The 23,853-nt window shown below is 46.3% G+C and overlaps 1 protein-coding gene and 1 long non-coding RNA gene across 3 annotated transcripts; one reads left to right on the forward strand and one right to left on the reverse strand.

Moving 5' to 3' along the window:
* Positions 1-1,218: 1,218 nt before the first annotated feature.
* LOC128342308 (major histocompatibility complex class I-related gene protein-like) lies at positions 1,219-22,562 on the forward strand. Of its 2 annotated transcripts, XM_053289488.1 has the most exons (7): positions 1,219-1,379; positions 5,449-5,724; positions 8,327-8,605; positions 13,156-13,428; positions 16,308-16,400; positions 18,649-18,690; positions 19,862-22,562. In XM_053289488.1, the coding sequence occupies exons 1-7, from the start codon at positions 1,292-1,294 to the stop codon at positions 20,299-20,301; spliced, it is 1,491 nt and encodes a 496-aa protein (XP_053145463.1). In that variant the 5' UTR covers positions 1,219-1,291; the 3' UTR covers positions 20,302-22,562. The 2 variants fall into 2 exon arrangements, with proteins under 2 accessions (XP_053145463.1, XP_053145464.1); XM_053289489.1 differs by lacking the exon at positions 8,327-8,605.
* Positions 13,748-18,881, reverse strand: LOC128342338 (uncharacterized). Its single transcript, XR_008314912.1, has 3 exons — positions 17,601-18,881; positions 16,108-16,381; positions 13,748-14,059 (listed from the first exon to the last, which is right to left on the reverse strand). It is a non-coding gene; the product is annotated as an uncharacterized LOC128342338 (long non-coding RNA).
* Positions 22,563-23,853: the final 1,291 nt, after the last annotated feature.

Genomic DNA, 23,853 nt, shown 5'->3' on the forward strand with positions numbered 1-23,853 from the left:
ATCCAAGCTAGTAGCCATCACCACATCCCGTGGCAGAGAATTCCATAGATTAATTATGTGCTGTATGAAAAAGTACTTCCTCTTGTCAGTCCTAAATTTCCCAGCCTTCAGTTTCATGGCATGACCCCTGGTTCTCGTGTTGTGCGAGAGGGAGAAAATTTTTTCTCTGTTCACTCTCTAAACAACTTGCATAATTCTCTATCACATCTCCTTTTAGTCGCCCCTTTTCCAAGGTAAAGAGCCCCAAATGCTGTAGCCTTGCCTCATAAGGAAGGTGCTCCATGCCCCGATTATCTTGGTTGCCCTCTTCTGCACCTTTTCCAGTTCTACAATGTCCTTCTTAAGATACAGTGACCAGAATTGTACGCAGTATTCCAGATGTGGCCGCATCATAGATTTATATAAAGGCATTATAATATTAGTGTTTTTCTTTTCAATCCCATTCCTAATAATACCTAGCACGGAATGTGCCTTTTTCACAGCTGCTGTGCACTGAGTTGACACTTTCAATGAGCTGTCCACCACGACCCCAAGATCTCTCTCAGATCCCATCAGCTTCTATGTGAAGTTGCAGTTTTTTGTCCCAATATACATCACTTTACACTTGCTCACTTTGAATCGCATTTTGTTGCCCGCTCCCCCAGTTTGAAGAAATCCTTTTGGAGCTCCTCACAATCTGTTCAGGATTTCACTTCTCCAAATAGTTTAGTGTCATCTGCAAATTTGGCCACTTCGCTGCTTCTCTTATTCATTCATGAACAAGTTAAAGAGCACTGGTCCCAGTACAGACCCCTGGGGGACCCCACTTCTTACCTCCCTCCATTATGAAAACTGTCCATTTATTCCTCCCCACTGATTTCTGTCCTTCAACCAGTTACCAAACCACACCTGAACCTGTCTCCTTATTTTTATTTATTTTATTTTTCAAATTTGTATACCGCCCCAGACTTTCAAGTCCAGGCAAGTCAACTCATTATTATCGCATGTGATTGCTAAGATTCAAGAGCCTGTGGTGGGGGACTTTGTCAAAAGCTTTCTTGGAAGTCCAAGTATACTATGTCCATCGGATCACCTTTGTCCACATGCGTGTTTGGTCCTCAATTAACTCCAAAAAGTTAGAGTACACTCCCCTCTCCACCTTGCAAGTCGTGCCCAAATGGAACCACGACTACTCCCTCTCCACCCACCCCATCTGTTTCTCTTAAGGCTACAGGCCAGGGCATGCGGAAGCGGAAAGCCTCAATGAAGACTGAATCAGCCGGTGCAAGAAGCCTCTCCGCTTTAGGTCGAGATGTCGGGGCTGCTTTGCGGGCGCCTCTGCTTGCTCTTGGGGTCAGCTGCTGTCGCTGCCTCCGTTCCACGGCGGGGCTTCTCTGGTGGTGAGTGACTCCGAGGGCTAAACAGACCCCCATGTGCTTGGGCGGGGGGGCGGGAGGGAGCCAAGCAGGCAGCGGGGCAGGAATTCCACCCGGCCAAAGTACAAAGCAGTTTCTGATCATGTTAAAAGAAGAGGGGCAGAGAGGTCCCCCCCCCTCCGCAAAATCCTCCTCCTGGACTTCGCCGTTTTCATGTATTCCTTTCTTAAGGGGGAACAGGATGGAGTAGTTCCGGTTTGGGGTAACAAAACTTTTCCTACTGGCCCGATTTCTTCACAGCCTGCCTTAGATCTGCCAAGGAGGAGGCTTGGCTATTCAAAACAAACATGTTTCCCCAGACATGTTTCTCTGCAGCCCAAACAGAGTGAGCGTGGAGCGGATTTTGTGAATCTGTATTCCTAACTTGTATGTTTTGTAAGTGCTCTGGCTTCTGGGGCAGGAACTATGTCTGGGTGTGTGTGCGTGCATGCAGGGACAGTCCGGCTTGTCCCAGGGGCCTAGCCATAAAGGAGCCAAATGACTCTGGGTCCAAGAGAGAAGGGCCGGCTGTCTGGGAAACATGTTCTGAAGCCGGTCAGAGTTAGCCCTGTCAGATTTTACACTTCCTCTTTCTCTGAAGCTTGGGCGGGGGGGGGGGGAGAGAAAGGAGGAGGGGGCAGGTGACTAAGGGCTTTCACTTGCCTTCCTTCCCTTCCCCTCTCCTCTCCTTGAATTGGTGCAAGGGCAGCAGACCCTTGCCAAAAAAGAAACAATTGGCGATCCACACACACACCTCTAAAAGCAAGCCACACTTCTACAGCTGCAATCCTACTATGAGCTCTTACTTAAGAGGAAGCCCCTAAATAATTTACTTCTGAGTAAATGTTGAACTAAATCATTTACTTCGGAGTTAGGAACTTAGGAACATAGGAAACTGCCATATACTGAGTCAGACCATTGGTCTATCTTGCTCAGTATTGTCTTCACAGACTGGCAGCGGCTTCTCCAAGGTTGCAGGCAGGAATCTCTCCTGGAAAATTTTGTATGGTTATGTGCAAAAAGACAAGAGTATCTCTTCTAAACAGCAATGGGACAAATTGTGGAAATGGATGTCGGACATAACCGCCCCGCCCCTTTACCTGATGTGCCTTGTAATCCCCCACCCCCGAGTTACAGGACTACCTGCATATACTTCATAACCTTGTGGGTTTCCAAACCCTTGTGTGTAAATCTTTGTAGATATATCATGTACAAACAACCACTTTGTATATAATTGTGCTTTGGCAACGTACTGTATGCTTTGGTAGTTTGTTGGTTCAATAAAAAAAATCTTGTCCTATTAAAAATAAATAAATCTTGTCCTATCTTGGAGAAGCCAGGGAGGGAACTTGGAACCTTCTGCTCTTCCCAGAGCGGCTTCATCCCCTGAGGGGAATATCTTGCAGTGTTCACACATCAAGTCTCCCATTCAGATGCAACCAGGGCAGACCCTGCTTAGCTATGGGGACAAGTCATGCTTGCTACCACAAGACCAGCTCTCCTCAAGTTATCCCAGCAAGCCTGCAAAACTGTTCTCAAAACTCAGAAAGCCAGCTGATGCGCATACGTGTGTTAAGCCTGAAACGTCAAAATCCCAAACAGGCAATGGCTGTGCGAAGGGCTCCTTATGCAAAACGATGTCAAACCCCAGATCATACGAATGGACAGCACCTGGTCTATATGTAGCGAAGCAATTTCAAGGTGCCATCTGCAGAATCCCCTTGCTTCTGATTAGAGTGTGAGCCGTTGTTTGCACTGGAAGCTTTTCACATGGGGCTTTTGAAGCCCTTTAACTCGCATCTGAGGGTTGCGTTCACATATCGGTTAGATTTACCCCGAAGTCCCTGGGGAACAGTTCGCACACAATTCAGGTTTTTCACTGCTTGTTAGAGTGTAGCCTGATTTAAATCCGGGATTTAAAAAAAATCCACTATTTCCAGTGGTTTTTTGGGACAACTTCAAGTTCGCAGTAAAACCTCCCCATAAACCCACAGTAAAACCTGCTATGCATAAAAGTCCCTGGAGGGAGGGAAAGGGCATGCCAAGAACGTTTTGTTTTTCACCATGTCCATATAGTTCTTCTGCATCAAAGACATGGGAAAGGGGGTGGGGGAGAAGAAGGCAGGGGGCTAAAGGGCCTATCTTCATTACTTGTTCCAGGGCCAACTCCAACTAGGGATGTGCAGGAACCAAGCTTCGTGCGCTGGCTTGGCACCAAACTGGTTTGTTGCCATGGGGAGGAGAGCGGCAAGCAGAAGCTTCAAAAAAAAGAGGAGCAGGCAAGCTCTTCTTTAAAGCTCCCACTCGCCACTCCCCTACCTGCAGCACTGAGCCCGTTTGGAGCCAAACCAGTGCATGAACCTTGGTTTGATGCAGCGGTCCTTACCTGCTCTCTGCCACCCCACGCAGCTTCCTGCTGAGGTGGCACTTGTCCCAAGAATCTGCGCACTGGCATAGTGTCCGCCAGTGCCACGTGTGGGTTCTTGGCACAATTGCCACCCCAGCAGGAAGCTGTATGAGGTGCTCTCCTCTTTTTTTTTAAAGCTCCCGCTCGCCGTTCCCCTCCACTCAGTGCCAAACTGGTCCGGACCCTGTCCGAACCGGTTCAGCGCCGAACCAGTGCACGGACCTCGGTTCGTGCACATCCCTAACTCCAACTTTGTTACACCCCTCAACAGTCCTAGCAACAGTGAAGAGAGGACCATAATGTGCACTCAGCATTTTCTGTCTTCCCATTGGGTTGTGTCTGCTTTGTGCTGAATCCGGAAAAAGTGTTTTGAACATTCTCCTGATCATCCCACCCCAGCTGCTTTTCTGTCTGCTGCTTTCAGTGGGTGTTTTCAGCGCTCACCAACCTCACTTCCTGTTGGACCAACTGAATAGTCTTCATAGGTTTCTTCACAAGGTTTTTCTACTAATTACGTTTCCTGTCTGCTCTCACTGCTACTGAACAGTAGCTTCTACTGGTGCTATGAGTCCCCAGGTCTGCTGCTCCAGCCATCCCTGACTCTTCCCTTTCAGTTTTGGGGTGGGGGGGAAGTGAGTCAGTGTCTAGGCCTGGCTATGAGGTTACTTGAGGCGATGGTTGTAGGACCAGACCCCTTGAAATTGCATGCCACTCAGGGACATAACTATAATAAGGCAAGGGGAGACAGTTGTCTGGGGACCCACTGCCTTGGGCCCCCCCCGCAGAGGCAAGTCACATGACTGACTCCCCCAGCCGCGCACCCGCCCGGGCTTCCTTCAGTTGTATTCATCCTCCAAAATCAATGTGAGTGTTAAGACCTGGAGCTACCAGAACAGCATGTCTTTCTCTAGTACCATTAAATGACTTGCATCATCCACAATTTACAAAACCTTTAAAAAGATAATTTAGGATGATGTTCTATTGTGGCACATAAGAGATAGATAGACAGATAGATAGATAGATAGATAGATATAATAAAAATTCACTATGCTTTTTGTTACCACTATTCAGCCTCATTTAAGATTTCTTTGCTTCATGAGCTGAGCTTCAGTGAGGGAGCGCCATTTTAAAATCTTGTCTCTGGGCCCACTCCAACCTTGCTACATCCCTGATGCCACTGTTCCTCATCCTCCCAGCATGGCATGCGTGTAGTGTGTGCCATTCTCCCACCCACCCCACAGCGTGCAGCCAGCCACTCATCTCTGTTACTTGGAAGTAGGAAAAGGAGGCCCTGGCTGGCATGGAGGTGGCTAGCAGTGGGAGGTGGGAGAGGAGGGTGAGAGATGCAATGCTGTGGGGATGGAGGGGGAGGTGAGAAGAGGCAGGCAAGTGGGGTGATGCCCCCACACCTCTCTCCTCTTTGGTTTCCTGAGATTTCGTTCTGTTGTTCCTCCCCATATCCTGCCTAGGATATCTTCTGTACTTAAAGGCAGACACACACCCCAGCTCACAGGCAGACATACCCTAGGCTTCCTAAATTGGAGTGAGGGCTGCCATAGGGTGTCAGGATCTTTGAAGGACCATGGTTTTGGGTTCTCTGGGCTGCAACACACACACCCCATTCTGCCCTTCTCTTTTTCTTTCCAGCCTCCTCCTCGCACTCCCTGCGGCATTTCTACCTGGGGGTGTCGGAACCCATCCAAGGTCTTCCCAGGTTCACTCAGGTAGGATACGTGGATGACCAACTCATCACTCGCTATGACAGCAATATAAGGATGGATCAGCCTCAAGTCCCCTGGATGGGGAAGGTAGAGGAAGAGGATCCCCAGTTCTGGAAGCGGGAGACCCATCTTGCACGGATAGCTGATAAGGATTTTGAAGAGGCCTTTGTGATCTTGCAAAGTCGTTACGAACAGAATGGAGGTGAGTGGAGAGGAGAGAGGCATGAGTTTGATATTTCTCCCTCCCAGAGACAGGCAGTGGGGAAAGATAACTGCTGTCATAGAGGGAAAGTGATGTGCCCCACCCCCCAGAAGCCTCCTCTTCAATTTGAATAAAACAAAAGGGAAGTGAAAAGGGGAAGACTTGTGTGCCCCCATATTTATTTATTTATTTATTATTTATTTAAAATATTTCTATACCGCCCAAAGCTTGCATCTCTGGGTAGTTTACAATTAAAATCATTTAAAACATCAATTAACAATTAAAATCATTTAAAAGATTTAAAACATTTAAAAACATATGACAGGTCAAGAGCAGTGTTCCCTCTAACAGGGATTCCCTACAACTCCCAGCATCCCCGGCTGCAATGGGCTTTGGCTGGGGATTCTGGGAGTCGTAGTCAACAACATCTGGGAATCTCTGTTAAAGGGGACTCTGGTCAAGAGCAATGAACCAGTCTTGTATCGGGAGGGAAATGCATAAGAACTGCTCCCCCACCCCAGCTGGCAGTAGGGGTGTGCATGGTCTGGTGCACCCCCGGTCCGGCATGGGGGGGGACTGTTGTTTTAAGCGGGGGGTGGGTGGTAGTACTTACCCCCCCCCGCCGCTCTTCCCCCTCCGGCGCTGGTCATTTGAAAAATCTTCTTGGGGCGGCAGAGTTCCTCTGCCGCCCCTGCCCCCGTCGTTGTTTGTAAAGCCTTCAAAGAGACGAGCCCTAGCGGCGCGCATGCGCCCTGCATGCATGTGCCCTGTGCAGCGCAAGCGCTCGTCTCTTTGAAGGCTTTACAAACAACGACGGGGGCAGGGGTGGCAGAGGAACTCAGCCGCCCCAAGAAGATTTTTCAAATGACCAGCGCCGGAGGGGGAAGAGCGGGGGGGAGGGGGGAGTACTACCACCACCACCACCCCCGCTTAAAGCAACAGTCCCCCACCCATCTGGACCGCTGGACCGGTCCGGCGGTCTTTTGAATTGTGCCGGACCAAACCGTGCACACTCCTAGCTGGCAGTTCACACCCTGAGATGATTTGGGAGAGCAGGGCACAGTTCCACTCCACATAATAATAATAATAATAATAATAATAATAATAATAATAATAATATGTGGAGTAGAACTGTGCCCTGCTCTCCCAAATCATCATCATCATCATCATAATTATTATTATAAGGCAAATGCAAGTTCTGTGTGGGGGTGAGAGATGGCTTCTTCAGTGGATAAATGGGGAAGTGCTTCTAAATTCCCTTTCTGTTGGAAGGTGTGCAGGATGGAGGAGACTGGCGTTGGGGTAATGTGGTAGGGGAAGCATATCTCCCTCTACTTACACGATCCCATCAGTAGTATTTGGTTAGGTAAACAGTCTCTTGGACTATATATCTGGACCAGTTATTGCTAAGTAAGCAGCAAGTGGAATACAGTTTTCAACCCTGCGTAACAGTGTGTGTTGATGGAGGGGGAAGAACTGGCAGTGATTCTTAGTACTGAAACTGGAGTGTTAGAAACACTATTTGGTCGTCACTTGCAAGACACTGAGGGGTATGATTTAGTCATCATTCTGGACAAATGTAGCAATACCGTCATTATTAACTTTACTATTTTTGATTCTTGGATCCAAGAGTTCTGCAGCTGTATTGCTGGTTGTAACAATGTAGTTAATTTTTTTAAAAAATCAGTTCTGAAAAAAAGGAGGGGTGTTCAGTGGAAAAGCTGGAAAAATAATCCTTTCAAAAATTTGGACCAAATCCCCTCCCTGATTTTCCTGGGCTTTCACATCTTGAGCTTAGTAGAATTTTGTCCTAGTAGATTTAAAAAATAAATAAAATCTTTCAAGGATTGGGGGCTCTTGACATCACCAGATCTTCCCTCTTGACACTCAGGATTTGTAACGCCCATGACTCAGGAACCCCAATGGAAACTACTGGGAGTCTTAGTTGAGGGTAGTCCTAATTTTTATCCAAGGAAAAGGGCCATTTTGAAATGGGCAAAACCAGCCAGACCTGCCTACCACTTCATTTCCATATCCTTCAAGTTTAGCGTAGTGGTTAGAGTGTTGGACTAGGACCAGGAAGACCTGAGTTCAAATCCCCATTCAACAAGGAAACTCACTGGGTGACTATGGGCCAGTCACATATCTCTCAGCATAACGTACCTCACAGGGTTGTTGAGAGGATAAAAATAACCATGTACACTGCTCTGAGCTCCTCGGAGGAAGAGTGGGACATAAATGTAAAAAATAAATAAATAAAACAAATAGTTGAGGTGGAAAAAGGCAGGTCAGAGCCTCTCTCTTTGGGAGTACAAGAATACAGTTGCCTTTCTTTTTGAAAGAACAACAGAAGGACAATTGCTTGACTTTGTCACTTTTTATCTTGGCCAGTAAAGCACCCCAACAGAGGAAGAAGATGGGAAACAACCACCATTTATCTCTCAATCCCCTCTGCACACACAATTCCTTTCCCATCCCTCCATGTCATTTATTTGGTTGGTACAGGAATTGCAAAAACTACAACACTAGAGATTTGGGATTTGCAGGAGGAGAGACTGCCACGCCGCAGCTCTGATGATCGTGCTTTCTGTGTCATCTTCAGGGCTTCATACTTGGCAGTGCCTGGTTGGCTGTGAGCTGAGCAAAGACAAGAAGCAGAAAGGAAGGTTTATGCAGTGCGGCTACGATGGGAGGGACTTCATCAGCCTGGACAAGGAGACCTTCACTTGGACGGCAGCCGATGCTGAGGCCCAAGACACCAAGAGGAAGTGGGAGGCTGATCCAGACATTGCTAAAATATGGGGAAAGTACCTGGAAGAGGAATGCATTGAGAGGCTGCAAAAATACCTGTACTATGGGGAAGAGACTCTTCTGAGGACAGGTGAGAAAGAGAAGGCATGTGGGGAGAGGGTGATAATTCCTCAATTCTCCACTCCTCTCCAACCAGCCATTTAATGGTCAATACATACTTTCTGCAGCTTGTAGAACTCTAGGACTGTGCCACATCAGATACAATTGGAACAGGAAAGTGTATATATATTGTTTGCATTTCCCCAGATTCAATTAAAATACTCCCTAAAAGTAGGAGACCAGAGCAAAACTAACATTTTCCCTCTTTCAACTGCTCATTTCTCACATTTCTCATTTTTTTCTTTTTAGCGTGTTCTAAAGTGCATGTTTCTCACTTGCACCTGCAGTTTGAAATGATACAAGTCTGGTGCTTCAGTCTGGTGCTGCTTAGACAGAGCCTGACTGAGAACTAATTGTTACATGATCAGAGCAGCCTTGTGGTGAACCTTTTTCCTGGGTTTCTGGACCATTCTGAACTACAACTAGATGTGGGCTGCATGTGTGAACTCCATTTTAAAGGGAAGAAACCATCTTTCTGTGTATAGAATGCTATCTCCACTCTGCATCATTTGTTTCTGCTCTGAATGAAATCCAGGCCTTCCATCTGCATTCCCTTCTCCTTCTCATAATTGGTGCTATAATAACCATGTATTTTGGTTATCTCCAGTAAACTCCATGGTCTGCCCTTAATCTGCTACACATCTTGTAACTATAGTTATAAAGGAAAGGTTGTGCCGTCGAGTCAGTGTTGACTCCTGGCAACCACAGAGCCATGTGGTTTCCTTGGTAGAATACAGGAGGGGTTTAGCATTGCCTTCTCCCACTCAGTATGAGATGATGCCTTTCAGCACCTTCCTATATCACTGTTGCCAGATATAGGAGTTTCCCATATTCTGGGAAACACACCAGTGGGAATTCCAACCAACAGCCTCTTGCTCTCTAGGCAGGTTACTTCCCCGCTCCGCCATTAGGTGGCTAACTATAGTTATGCAATATATAAAATTTTAGTTAGACCCTGTGATTGAAAATAGCCATGTGAAAAGCAAGGCCTCAAGCCACAACTATTAATAGGGTAGAAGAAGTCTCCTGCCCTAATTCAGGAACTGTGCGCAGTCCCGTTTTCTGCTCATGCGAGAGTTAGCAAGTTGTTCTAGTAAGAAGTAAATCTGCCTACTTTCCTTTCACTATCCCTACAATTGGACTAAATTTGGTTCATATCGGTTAGATGGTCCACATGTTAGCCCACTTGTGCCTCAAATGTTCACATGTCCTCCATCTTGGATTGGGGTGGATGACATCATCACAAACTACGCCGTTAAGGTGTCCCTACAACTGTACCCGATTCGTTTCACATTGGTCCAGATGTTGCAAAGTTGATGGGGACACACACAGAGAATGCGAGGAGATCTCATAAGCCTACTAGAAAGTAGGCTAAAAACAAGGTCAGAGGCACCGACAGTGATTGTGTGCTAAGTAGCAGCTGGATCAGAGAGCTTTTAATTTCACCTCATTAAAGACCTGGGTACAGGTGCTGGATAGGAGGGAGCCCTCCAGCCCTGCTGCTGCTTAGCACACGGTCACTGCTGGTGCCCCAGACATTGTTTTTAACTCACGCACGAGCAGAAAATGGGTGCGCGCATAGCTTCTGTAGGGTAGTTGGCTTCTCCTGCACTCCTCATGATTGTGGTGGGCCACTGTGCGAAACAGGATGCTGGACTAGATGGGCCTTGTGCCTGATCCAGCAGGGCTGTTCTTATGTTCTTATTGTGTGAACCAGCCTAATGGCAGACTTCCAGACTAATGAAGCACCTACACAGACATGCTGTGAAAGCACAAGGCTGTTGCACAAGCTAATTCTTCTAAGTCTGGAGCTTGCATTCTTACAGTTGCACAACATTCTGTGCAACCTGTGGTGTGGCCCCTGCTGTGTGGCTTCTATCTGTTTATATCACAGGTAACTTGTGCACAAGAACACAATATGCAATTTTGTGCAGCAATGTGATTTTCTTATACACTCATAACTTCATTGTGCAAATACTTGTTGGTTTACTATTACTAGTATGTCCAGCTTAAGATCACTGGAGTATAAATTTCTTTTAGACTGTACAGGCTTGGATGTTTTGGGTAGGAGTTTTTCCTCTAAAAACGTGTGTGGTTTTAATAAAATTCTTTTAAGGCATTTTCAAAAAGGGAGACAGGCATGTGACAAAGAGGCATGAAGAAGCAAGGAATTGGTGACCCAAGAAAGGCGCTATGAAGGAATGACTCCTTCCCTTTATGTTTTGTGGATTATTTTCTGGGTATTGGTTTGTTCGATATTCCCTATGGTTCTGTAAAGCTCTGCAAGGTTAAAGATGTGCAGTCTCTGACTGACAGTTAAGTCTGAGGTAAAAGGTTGCTCGTCAAAAGGTGTGCTGGTTGGTTGTCTCCAGGCGGAGATAGAAGGTTCTGGTTGCCGGAGGTAAGAATCGCCCTGATTGGTTGGTGTGTACACCAACCCTCTTGTGGGGGCGGGGAGAAGTGAATAAAAAGAGAGGGTTGGAGCGAAGGGGAGCAGCAGACTGCTGTGTGAGCCAAGAAGCTGGAAGAGTAACTGAGTAGGATGGGCTGAAGCTGCTGGAGAATGAGCAGTGAGGGAGCTGGCCCTACTGTAACCTGCTAGGCCTTGTTTTAAAAGGCTAGCAAGCTTGTTTGTTTTATATGTTAAATTGTACTCTTGCCTAACTGAATTTAAGACAAGATTTTAAGATCTCTTTAAATACTTATGCATTGAAAGACGTCTTAAAAGCTTTTCTGGAATAAGGGATAATGTATATATCATCACCACTATTAACTAAATTTCCCCCTGTTTGTTCCTGTCCTTAAAAAAAACACACAATGAGGCGAGTCTCACGATCGGTGAGACACACCCAGAGTGGGTTTGCTTAGCCTGCTCTCCCTGCAGACAATCGAAAGGGAAACCCTGGGTGGCTGGATTGGCCAGCCACATGACTGCCGGCTCCATCGTGGAGCCGGCGGGGGCTTGGGAATTCAGGGGCTGCACGGCCCCCAGAAGTTCCAGCATGCTCTGTGCAAGTGCGCAGAGCATACTGAAGAGACTCCCAAGCCAGGAGGCTGCTTTTTAGCCTCCTGGTCGGGGGTCGCCTCGTGAGTTGCCGTGCCGCAGAGCCGTGCCGCAGAAATACACAATCCAGAAACCCCGGTTAGCGGAGCACTCACTCCGCTAACCTGGGCTAAGGGGAGGGCTTTGCAAGCGGGTGACCTGCTTTGAGGCAACCGGGCTTGCCTGCAAGCCCAGTGGTTCTCACATTCTGCTAAAATCGGGCTAGGCTTCCCTAGCCCGATTTTAGCCGATCGTGAGAACAGCCTCACTGTTATTACAGTAAACCTATTCTTTCCCCCCCACGATTTTACCATTGTCTCTGTTTTGTTCCCACCTCATGCCTACTTGCCTTGTTGATTTACCACACTACTGAGTTTTTGTTATTTTTGAGAGACAGTGACTGGGAGTGGAACCAGTCCAAAGAGCTAAAAATCCTAAACTGGTGTCAGCAGGAGTTTAGATGGAGGGCCAGTTGAGGCCAAGCCCTCACAGAGGCAACTGTTACTGACCCAATGAAGGAGAAGATTAAACTCCCAGCTGAGCATACAGATGTAGGTATTGCCTCCCTTCATGCTATTGCATGACCTCACCTGGTTACCTGACCTGCTCATCCACACCTGACTCCTGGTGAGAGATAACGGATTATTATGGGCAAATTTCCTCATGTTTATGGGCATGTCCTCAACTGCTGCCTGTGGGCTTCCAGTGGCATCTTGTGGGCCACCGTGTGAAACAGGATGCTGGACTAGATGGGCCTTGGGCCTGAGCCAGCAGGACTGTGCTTATGTTCTTAAGTGAGCAAACACACACCCCAGCTGACATTGGGAAGGTAGAAGACTAGAACTGGGTTATGGGAAAGATGGTACTTGGCTAGGGAAGTTGAAACAGTGTACACACCCAGGCAGTTTCCATCATATTCTTTCATTTAACACAGAGATCATAACCAGTTCAGCCATGGTGGCCTGGAAATATTTTAAAGTATCCTGAAGGAGCTCACCGGGCAAATCAAAGAACCACTACTAGTTGTCTTTCAGTAGTTGGGGAAATATAACCTTTTGGGGAGCTTTTCATTTCCTGGGGGTGTTACAGGGACATGGTGTACCAGACAACCATCTGGGGTGCCTTCATAAGAATATAAGAACAGCCCTGCTGGCTCAGGCCCAAGAAGGCCCATCTAGTCCAGCATCCTGTTTCGCACAGTGGCCCACCAGATGCCGCTGGAAGCCACAGACAGGAGTTGAGGGCATGCCCTCTCTCCTGCCATTACTCCCCTGCAACTGGTACTCAGAGGCATCCTGCCTTTGAGGCTGGAGGTGGCCCACAGCCCTCCGACTAGTAGCCATTGATAGACCTCTCCTCCATGAAGTCATCCAAACTCCTCTTAATAAGAATCTTCCTGCTATCAAAGTTCAGCATGTAGCATAGCAGTCACTCAACCAAATGTTTCAGTATTAAGATGAATGGTGTCATTTTTGCAGAGTCCCCGACAGTGAAGGTGCACCGTAATGGCCAGGAGATCCTTGTCTGTCGAGCTGATGGCTTCTACCCCAAGCAGATCAATGCCACCTGGAGGAAGGATGGGGAGGTCTGGAAGTGGAACACATCCCGCAGGGGTGTCACTCCCAACTCAGATGGGACCTACCACACCTGGATCAGCATAAAGATTGACCCCAAAGACAGGGACCACTACAAGTGCCATGTGGAACATGATGGCCTTCAGGAGCCTCTGGACTTGGCCTGGGTGGAGCCTGGTGAGAGACTGGGAGGAGAGGGAGGGTGTAGCAATTTGGGTAGGTAAATGTTCTCTCAGGGGGGTGGGGGGAGGAGGGGACCACACAGCAGCAGCTGCAACTACTACATCAACACATACGGATCCTGTATGTGCTTTGGGTATAAAGCAGGAGATGCATGTGCCCCCCCACCACCACACACACATGTAGAAATCTGGAGGGGGTGGATGTGAGTGCCAAAAGAAGGTGGACAGGGTGACCCTTGGAAGAAAAGGAGGTAATTCCTTTGCACAAGGGAAACAGGAACTCTGAATTAATCTAGCTAGGCAGAGGGGAAAATACGTTCAAAAAAGCCTTTTTAATAATAACTTTTTTTAAAAGCAGCATTGATAGGTTCCCTGAAGTCCCGCAGTGCTGGGCTCTGATGGGTTTTCATGAGGAGGAGAGGATTCTGTGATGGGAAAACTGCATAGGTCAGGGGTGGAACATGTCTTTGCATGAAGATGGTGCATAGTTCGAGGTGCACTTGGAATGTATACCAAAAAGGAGGAAGAGTACCACCAAGTTCAGAAGGATGCCAGCATGGTTAACAAGTAGAGTCAGCGAAGCTATCAAAGGGAAGACGACTTCCTTCAGAAAATGGAAGTCCTGCCTAAATGAAGAGTTCAGAAAGAAACATAAATGCTGGCAAAAGAAATGCAAGGAGACAATAAAGGATGCAAAAAGAGAGTTTGAGGAGCATATTGCTAGAAGTGTCAAGGGGAATAACAAAAACTTATTTAAATATATCAGAAGCAGGAAACCTTCCAGGGAGATGTTGAGGGCATGAAAGGGATTATTAAGGAGGATAAGGAGATTGCAGAGAAGTTGAATGAGTTCTTTGCATCTGTCCTCACAGTGGAGAATACTGTCCATATATTTCGGAACTGAGCTTCTCAGACTTGGAGGCTAAAAAACTGCGCCAAAGATGGTATCCACCCAAGGGTTATTTCTGAAGGAACTCAAATGTGAAATGCTGATCTCTTAGCAGAAGTATGTAACTTGTCCCTACAGTCAGGCTCTGTATCAGAGGCCTGGAAAGTTGTTAATGTAAGTTCCATTTTCAAAAAGGGATCCAGGAAACTACAGGCTGGTTAGTTTAACTTCTGTGCCAATGCCCAAACTGGGGACCACACAGGGCTAAAAACAAAGAAATCCCCCGTGTCAGACCAATGCATAAAAGTCTGAAGAATACAATGGACTATATATATCTTATTAAACTTCTTTATAGGACTCTCTGAAGAGAATGCCTAGATAAACCATCATAAAGAAAATTGCTTCCCCTGAAGATGCCAAAAACATAAGTATAAACTGAAAATATATAATACATAAATCAAAAACAACATAGTGAAATAATCACAACACTATAAACAGTAAAAATAAACAATAGAATATACAAAATCCCAAAATGCTTAATATACAAACATAAATGTATATACATAGCTTGAATGGTATAAATCAACCAAATGTTCACATGTGTGTATACATCAGGAGGTAGCAAGTGAAATAGATATGTAAGATAATAACCACCAATGTCGATTTTTACAATCTTAATAAATGCCCAATGGGTCATAAAGGAACAAACAATGTACTGTCTCAAAATGTTCAATCCACCGGCGTGGATATCCTCAAATACGATGGTAAATACCACTCTGTGGAAGTGCCAAGAATCACAGATTCCACTCCATAAAGTGTCAAGTTGAAAGAGCTGGTAATGCTCTGTAAGTCTGGAAACACACTGTAGAAGTGCCAGTGCCGAGAGGCACCTGGGTTCTGAGCCAGTTTCAAGGTGACCCCTCTGCCTCATGGGCAAATATTAACTGATATATCTCTTTATGTCTCAGGCAATGCCTTTTCCACAAAAAAATCTCTACTCAGGCGGCTGCTGTCTCTTTCATGCCTGCCTACTCATCATAGGCAGATATATATAGTCCATTGTATTCTTCAGACTTTTATGCATTGGTCTGACATGGGGAATTTCTTAGTTTAACTTTTGTACCTGGTAAATTGATGGAAAGCTTACTTGCTATAAACCTATAGAACAGGCCTTGCTGAAGGAGAACCAGCATGGCTTCTGCAAGGGCAAGTCTTGCTTCACCAACCTTTTGGAGTTCTTTGAGAGAGTCAACAGGCATGTGGATAAAGGGGATCTGGTTGACATAGTATACTTGGACTTCCAAAAAGGTTTTGACAAAGGTTCTTGAGTAGTTATGGGATGAGGGGACAGGTTCATGTGTGGTTTGGTAACTAGTTGAAGGACAGAGGGTAGTTATAAATGAGAGCCAGCGTGGTGTAGTGGTTAGAGTGCTGGACTAGAACCGGGGAGACCCGAGTTCAAATCCCCATTCAGCCATGAAACTAGCTGGGTGACTCTGGGCCAGTCACTTCTCTCTCAGCCTAACCTACTTCACAGGGTTGTTGTGAAAGAGAAACTCAAGTATGTAGTACACCGCTCTGGGCTCCTTGGAGGAAGAGCGGGATATAAATGTAATAATAATAATGAATGAATAAATGAATAAATAAATGGACAGTTTTCATAATGGAGGGAAGTAAGAAGTGGGGTCCCCCAGGGATCTGTGCTGTAACCAGTGGTCTTAAATTGTTCATAAATGATCTAGAAGTTGCAGGGGAGCAACAATAAGAGAGAGGGCATGCACATACCTCTTGCCTGTGGGCTCCCCAGAGGCATCTGGTGGGCCACTGTGAGAAACAGGATGCTGGACTAGATGGGCCTTGGGCCTGATCCAGCAGGGCTGTTCTTATGTTATGTTCACAGCAGCTTCAAGGTTCTCATAATCTTTGGCTGGGTCCCTGGTGAGTTGCTACCAGTCTTGAGTTGACATGTGTTTGTCCTCTTTCAGCCTCGGTACTTTTTGGGGTCAACGTAGGAACTATTCTGGCATTTGTCGTAGTGGCATTTATTATACTGCTGGTTCTGAAAATCAAATATCACAGTAAGTCAATGGAATTCATTTGCATGTGTTTGTGTGCATGTACCACACCACCTCTGTGCCCCTAATCCTTCTCTGTTCCTTCCCGGGAGGCTCCCTCTCCTCCTCACTTGTGCAGCATGGACCTGCCAGCCAGTCCTTGCTAGCATGGCTGTTCTACTCACTCCTAGGGGTGTACATAGAACTGGTTGGCCCAGTTCAGTTCGAGTTGGGACCGAAACCCAACCAGGCTAGTTTGGTCCGGCACCCCCTTGAACCCCCCCCCCCGGTCCAGGGGGTGGGGTTCACAAACGTTTTCATCCCAGGCCATGCAGGGGCCAATCACGCCGGCATGCAGCCTCCAAAATGGTCGCCGAGCAGGGAAGGCTGAAAACTGGCCAAAAAGCAGCCAAACCGGCCGGAGGGGGGCATAAAGAAAGCCGGCGGAGGGAGGGGGAACCTCCGCGGGGACACACACCCCGCCGCCTTCAGGAACTCCTTCGAAGGGAGTAAGGTTAAAAATCTTTATTTATTTATTTATTTATTTGCTTACTTATTTTTCACCCAAAACATTCGCAAACCACCTGAACAAGCGGGGGGTGTTCTGTCCGGGGTCGGACCAAACGGGATGGTTCGGTTTGACCCTGGACCGTCGAACCAAACAGGTTCGACATCGAACTTATCGAACATCGAACCTGTTTGCACATCCCTACTCACTCCTCCTCTGCAGCTGTGCCTCTGCCCCCCTCCAAGATCTGGAATCACAGATAACAGCAGCAGACACTGTCACAGTCTCCAGCCAGTAGCACCACTGCTGCTTCCTTCTCTGCTGCAGCCTTTCTTCCTGGTTCTTCCCTCTTCCCCTGTTCCCCAGACCAGAGCCTGCAGACCAGGGTGTAGTGAGATCCCCGGGGGCCAGGGGACAAAATCTTGGTAGGGCCCTCCCCCATCGCCAAAGTCACTCAAAAGCAGTGCCTCCAATCCCCATATTTGAGAGGCGGTTCAGAAGGATACCATGGTTGATGATATTGAATGCTGCTGAGAGGTCCAGCCACAGAGGAGTCCCTAAAATGGGCTCTAGCCTGTGTTCGGTCAGATTCATCACGAGTCTTCCTCCAGCATAGTTCCAGCCCTCATCCAAGTTGTTTCATCACCCTAAGCTCCCAAAAAACCCCAAGGTGCAGAATAGTTTCCACCAATCTCGAGAGGGCATTTAGGAGCTACCTTGTCAATAGTTTGGGCTGTCTCCACATTCCAGAGATTCACCAGGGCCTCAACAGATTCGCCAGCTCTGGACACCAGAAACAATCCACTGGTCTGGAAACCAAGCAGATCCAGAAGTCTTCGGGTGTGGCCCATTCTAATTGGTCCACCACCCCTGCAGAGGGTAGACAAAGCAGTCAAACTAAACCCCACCAAATAATGATCTGTCCATGACAAGGGAGTATTATCAAACTCCCATATCCAGCTGCTACATCCACTTAGGGTTTGTCATCACCGCTTGCCCTGTTGCTTGCCTGACCCCACGTGGCTTGCTGGGGCTTTCCTCCCCAGCACTGCACTCCTCCACATTATCTCCTCCGTTCAAGCAACCCACAGATGAGTCCTTTCCTTTCAGTTTTTTTTCCTGGAGTCCAGTACACGTTGACAATGAAGTCCTAGTGACCTTTGAGGTTCTGCATCTTGCATAAACAGATCCCCCCCCCCCCACACACACACTTCCTAAGAAGCTCTTCTGAGACATTAGTGGGTTTGTCTGCTATCCTCCCTTTCCTCCTGGCAACCTTCAGCATTCAAATCCGAAGCCCCAAATATACTAAACCTCTTGCCTGGGGACCCAGTCCTGCCTTAAGAGAGTCTGTTGCTTGGAGGGTTCTCTGTATGTTTCCACAGATGGGTGAGAAGCGCACCAACTTTACCATCTCAAAGGCACCTTTATCCTTCAGTTTATTTCAACGTTGATGTCTCTTCCATCAGTGTTAGCACTTCTCCTTTTGTTGCTCTGAGCTGTCCTAAAGTGTTTCTTTGAACACAAGGATGGATCAGAGGCAATGGGGTTATTTGAAAGCAAAGCAGGTGGTGGACTGATACCAGAAAAGACTTCCTAATTGTAAGAATTATACGGATAGCTTGTGGGATCTCCTTACCTCCTCACTGTTGGGGAAACTGCTAGAAGAACATCATTGGGGGTGGGGGGTTGTAATGCCGAAGGTGAGCCTGGATGATCTCTATGGACCCTTCCAGCTCTGACTCTCTGATTCTGTCTCTGCAGAAAAATGCCTGGGAAAGATAGAAATCTACTCCAAAGTGTCAAGTGAGTAATGTCTCTCTGCCATCTGCATATGGCTGCACAGCTTTGGCCACCCAGCTGCTGTTGCACCATGGCTCCCAGCCTCCCTGCTATTGGCCAGTGTGGCTGGAGGTGATGGGAGCTGTAGCCCCCAAACAGCTCAGGGTCATTTGCAAATATAGGGCCAGCGGTGGAAATGCAGTGGGAGGAGTAAGAGCCCCTGCCCCCACCCTTCAAGGTGTCCCCCCCCCCCGCCTTCAGACCGGCAGGCGCTGGTTCCATGCACATCCCCAGCCTTGTCTGGTTTTACAAACTGAAGGATGGATGGGTGTCCCTTTTTAGCTTCTTTTGGTTTCCTTTGCTCTTTGCATTTCTGGCTGCCTGGAAAACAGGAAGTTCCCTTATACTGAGTCAGACCACAGCTCCATCTAGCTCAGTATTGTCCGCACGGCCTGGCATCTGCTCTCCAAGGTGTCAGGAAAGAGTCTTTCCCTGCCCTACTTGGAGATGCTGCCAGGCAGGGGCGTAACTACCATTAGGCAAGGGGAGGCGGCTGCCTGGGGGGCCCCATGCCTCGAGGGCCCCCCCAGAGGCAAGTCACATGACTCCCCAACACCTGCAGAGATTAGGTGCTGTGGAAAAGCCAACCCCAAGTTCGGAGCAAAGGCAGCATGCATGCAGCAAAGTCCTTGTCTGCAGAAGCAACTCTGAGCCGGGAGCGCTCTTCCCCATGGGAGGGTGGAGGGACGGGGTTAAAGCGAGGGAGTGGAGTTTTCTAGAGAAGCTGGCATAATGGGGATGTGAGTGCACTATATATTGTGAAGTGTGTGTGTGTGTGTATCAGCGAGGGGCCCATTTTAAAATTTTGTCTCTGGGCCCACTCCAGCCTTGTTACGCCCCTGCTGCCAGGGATTGAACCTGGAACTTTCTGCATGCAGAGCAGATGTTATGTCGCCATCCCCAAATCTTTATAGGAAGGTCTGATCGTGTGTTAATTATACATGTGTTGACAGTTGCCTAATATACCAGGGTTGGGGAACCCTTGGAGCCATAGCGTTGGGTGACTGCAGAGGAAAAGGGAGATTTCCAAAAATATTTAGGGTTGGAGCTCAGCGTGGACAATGCTTGGCTGAGGAGGGTGGGGGCGGAAGGAAGGGTCACTTCTAGTGCTGACTTGCTGGTTCTGTCTCTACAGAGAAATGGCAGCAAGAGGCTTCCAGAGGAACCTGGGAAGCAGCATCAAGTGATCGGACTCCCCAGAAGGAGGAAAAAAGCCTTTTATCCCATTCACATGATCTCTCTGACCATCTGTCCAGCAACTACAGGGAAACTGGTCAGTCTGTGCACAAGAAAAAGATTCACAATCCAACGAGGAAGCACAGGAAGGCAACAGGAGGCATAACAGATACTACTGTTTATGGTTATATTCCAGCTCAAAGGTCTGCCCCCTCCTACTACACATTTGGTGAACAAGAGGAGGGAGCAGAGAAAGAAGTGTTGGGGAGATCTTTTGTGCCGCTCTCTGCTCCTCTCCACCCATCACTTTCACCCTCTCGCCCTCTTCTAATTGTGGGAGGAGGAGAACGAAAACCAAGGCACCATGCCAGGCAACGGAAAAACAGCTCTGTCCTGTAACGGCTGCTGGCAGGACAGAGGCTATGGAGACACTGTATCTCAGTACACAAGACTGGAGCAAAAGAAGGTTCTGTCATTGCCTAAGAGGACTAAACAAGTGGCCTGGCACCTTACTTAAAAAAACAAATAAAAAACCTTCAAAATGTGAAAGGCTTTCTTGGAAACTCCCATACCTGTGTCTGCAGTTCAGGGGGGCTTTATTCCCTCAAAGAGGTCTATCACCCCTGACAGTTTCATCATGTCTGCCTTTTTAATACCCTTTTTTAAAAAGTTTTTTTTTTTCCAAAGGCCATTCCCAGATGGCAGGCATGTGTTTTGACACAGGCTGTTGGACTATTGAGAGGAGGAGGCCCTCTGAATGCTCAGAAGCCAAGCATTGGAAGCAGCCATACTCTTAAGATCTGCAGAATAGCAAGGAAAACAGAATGCCCAGGTCTTCATCCACTGAGCTCACATAATTTAAAAAGTGATTTAAACGGTGATCAAAAATTTTTTTATTCAAGTGAATTGCCCATGAACTGTTTTTTAACCCCACAAACAAGCAAAACAACCCACCCCAAAGCAAAATGCTTCAGGAGGTATTTGGAGTAGAGAAGCAGCTTAACATACCACATCATTTATTATTATGTATGTATTATAAACAAGTTTACAAAACAAGGAAACCCTTTGGGGAGTGACCTCCCATTAGCATTTCAGTGCAACAAAAATGTGTATGAAAGACATACTGATTTTCAAAGTGGTTTAAAAATAAATGATAAATGCGATGGCTCCGTCCCTCCCTGTCCCCAAAGAGCTCACAACTGAAAAAGAAACACAAGTAGACACCTCCTGCAGCAGTGACTGGAGGGATGCTGCGCTGGGGTTGGAAAGGGACAATGTAGACCCCAAAGCGGGTATGTGGTGGTGGTGGTGAAGGAGGTATTAACGGGAAACCCCTCTGTCTGTTCTTGTTTCTTGAATAAAGAGAGGGCAGTTTAACAAGAACATGCAGCAGCTGATAGAAAGATAAGAGAAGCCACCTTGCTGGAAAGAGCTTCCTAGCTCTGCATGGAGCCTACTGTCTGTCCAGCTTTCCATTCTTGTGGTTTGAGCTCAAGGAAACCACTCCCGCCTTTCCTTTTCCTCCTGGTTGGGGGTGTGGGTGTGGGTGTGGAGGGGCGTGTCAATTCACGTGATCTCTCCAGCAGACCACTTGTGTGCCTCTTGGCATCTCTGGTCTGGCATTTACTGGTTTCAGCCCATCGAATTGATGATTCAAACAATGGACACTTTTTAAGGACTCATTGAACTGCTCTCCAGGTTGGACCCCATCTTTCAGGAACATGTGCTAAGTGTAGAGGAGTCACAGAAAAGGAGTGAGTGGCTTCAAGTTCATTATCTGTCCCCTGACTCACAAAATGAATTTATTGCAGAATGTTCAAATCTTGTGAAACAACACATTTTGCTGGAGGGGCAATCTGCAAAGTACTTTGCAGTAATAGTAGATGCCACACCAGATTCCTCCCGTATTGAACAAACATTTCTTTTGAGATATGTACTTTTAAAAGAAACGCAGTATGAGATTCAAGAAAGATTCCTCAAGTTTGCAGACTGTAGCAACAAAAGAGGTAAGAAATTGCTCAGTTGATAACTGATACATTGAAAGCACATGCTATTCCTCTCAGTGATTGTAGAGCTCAAACCTACGATAATGGGGCAAATATGGCTGTGAAATACAACAGTGCACAAGCAAAAATACAAGAACAATGCTCAACAGCAATTTTTTCACCTTGCAGTTGTCACACACTCAACCTATGTGGAAATAATGCTACTGAATACATACCTGGAGCAATAACCTTTTTCGGAAGAATTCAAACACTGTACCACCTGTTCAGTTCCAGTCCTAAGCTGTGGGAATTACTACAAAACTATATTGGTTGTTCTCTTCATGGTATGTCTGAAACAAGATGGTCAGACCATGTTGAATGTGTAAAGCCTTTTACAGGTCACTTGCCTGGCATTAAATTGGCAATGGAAGACCTCCTAGAACTAAATTTGATGGCCAAAACAAGAAATGAAGTCCATCCATGTACAGTTTTTATGTTTGTATATTATATATTTTAAATCAGATTTGTTTTCATATGTTTAGCTTAATACTTTTAACTGTCATTTTTATTATATGTTTTTTAACTTTTGTAAACCGCCTTGGGATTATTTTTAATGAAAGGCGGTATATAAATTTAACAATAAATAAATAAATATAAATAAATGGAGTTTTATTATATGTGACATCTTTTGCCTGTGTGGTACAAAATATTAACTGGCATAGATATTTGCAACAAGGTCATCCAAACTAGAGATGCCACACTGGATGTTGAAGTAGCAAACATAGAAACTCTCCTCACAGATCTGACAAAACTTCAGAACAACTGGAAATGCATGTGGAATGAAGCCAAATTGGTTGTGTCAAACCTAAAAATAGGGGGAAAAACCTCTCCCATAGAGGTGGTGGAGTTAGGCACAAGAGGGCAAGGCCACATGATGACAGCACACCTGATACTAACTTAGAGGAAGTGAAAGACACAGATGATACGCCAGAAGAGGCCTACTTCAGAAAGTTTGTGATCTACGTTTTGGTTATAGCAGGATTAACTGTCCTGTTAATCCTGCTATAAATGTTATAGCAAGAAATGTTATAGCAGGATTAACTGTCCACTTCAATGCTGTTAAGCAGTTGGCAGAAAAAATTGATTTCTTGTGGAAATATCTCACCATGTCTGAAAGTGATGTGGAGAGAAAAGGTTTATCTTTATCAGAGCAATATCCTGCTAACCTTAACGGTGATGATTTTAGAAAAGATATGCAACATTTACCCTCAGTACATAAAACAAATTTTGTAAATGCACAGTTAAAGCCATTAGATCTGTTGAACTTGTTAGCAGAGTACAGACTTGGTGACCTGTTTCCAAATGTTTGTGTTAGCTTAAGAATACTATTAACAATTCCAGCAACAGTAGCTTCTGTAGAGAAGTCATTTAACAAACTCAAGCTGATTAAGAATTATTTAAGTTCTACAGTGTCTGAGGAACATCTTGTGGATTTGGCCAGGCTAAGTATTGAATCAAACATTGCCAGAACAATTAAATTTCATGCTATGATTCAACAATTTTCACACAAAAAGGCCAGGAAAGCTCTTTTTTAAAAAAAGCAAATACTAAGACTATCTACCTTTTTAAAAAAAAACTTTTAACTAATAATTATGTCTTCTGATGATCTGACCTGCATTGCAATATAAAAGGATGTTTCAATGTGAATTCTTTCTCCTTATCTGTATTGCAGCATAAACAAAGATGTTCAAATCAAATGTGCTTTCTTCTCTCTGATCCTCTTTTATTTTATTTATATTTATATTTATAATGGAGCATAAGGCCTCAAATGCAGAAAATCAACAGAGTGCTCCATTCCACCCCTCTCTCATCTTCTATACCCTTTTTGGCCTTACAGGCTACAGCTCATGGCATAAAACCATAGTGGATAAAAACAGGATGACTAATGGAGAAGGGAAGCCCCCCC

Source organism: Hemicordylus capensis, chromosome 2, assembly GCF_027244095.1.
Source record: "Hemicordylus capensis ecotype Gifberg chromosome 2, rHemCap1.1.pri, whole genome shotgun sequence".
NCBI classification, from domain to species: Eukaryota; Metazoa; Chordata; class Lepidosauria; order Squamata; family Cordylidae; genus Hemicordylus; species Hemicordylus capensis.

Coding starts and splice junctions, on each gene's coding strand:
- LOC128342308 (XM_053289488.1), top strand. CDS start 1,292: ATGTCGGGGCTGCTTTGCGGGCGCCTCTGCTTGCTCTTGGGGTCAGCT. Junction 5,725..8,326: donor TCGTTACGAACAGAATGGAG/GTGAGTGGAGAG, acceptor TGTCATCTTCAG/GGCTTCATACTTGGCAGTGC. Junction 18,691..19,861: donor AATCTACTCCAAAGTGTCAA/GTGAGTAATGTC, acceptor CTGTCTCTACAG/AGAAATGGCAGCAAGAGGCT.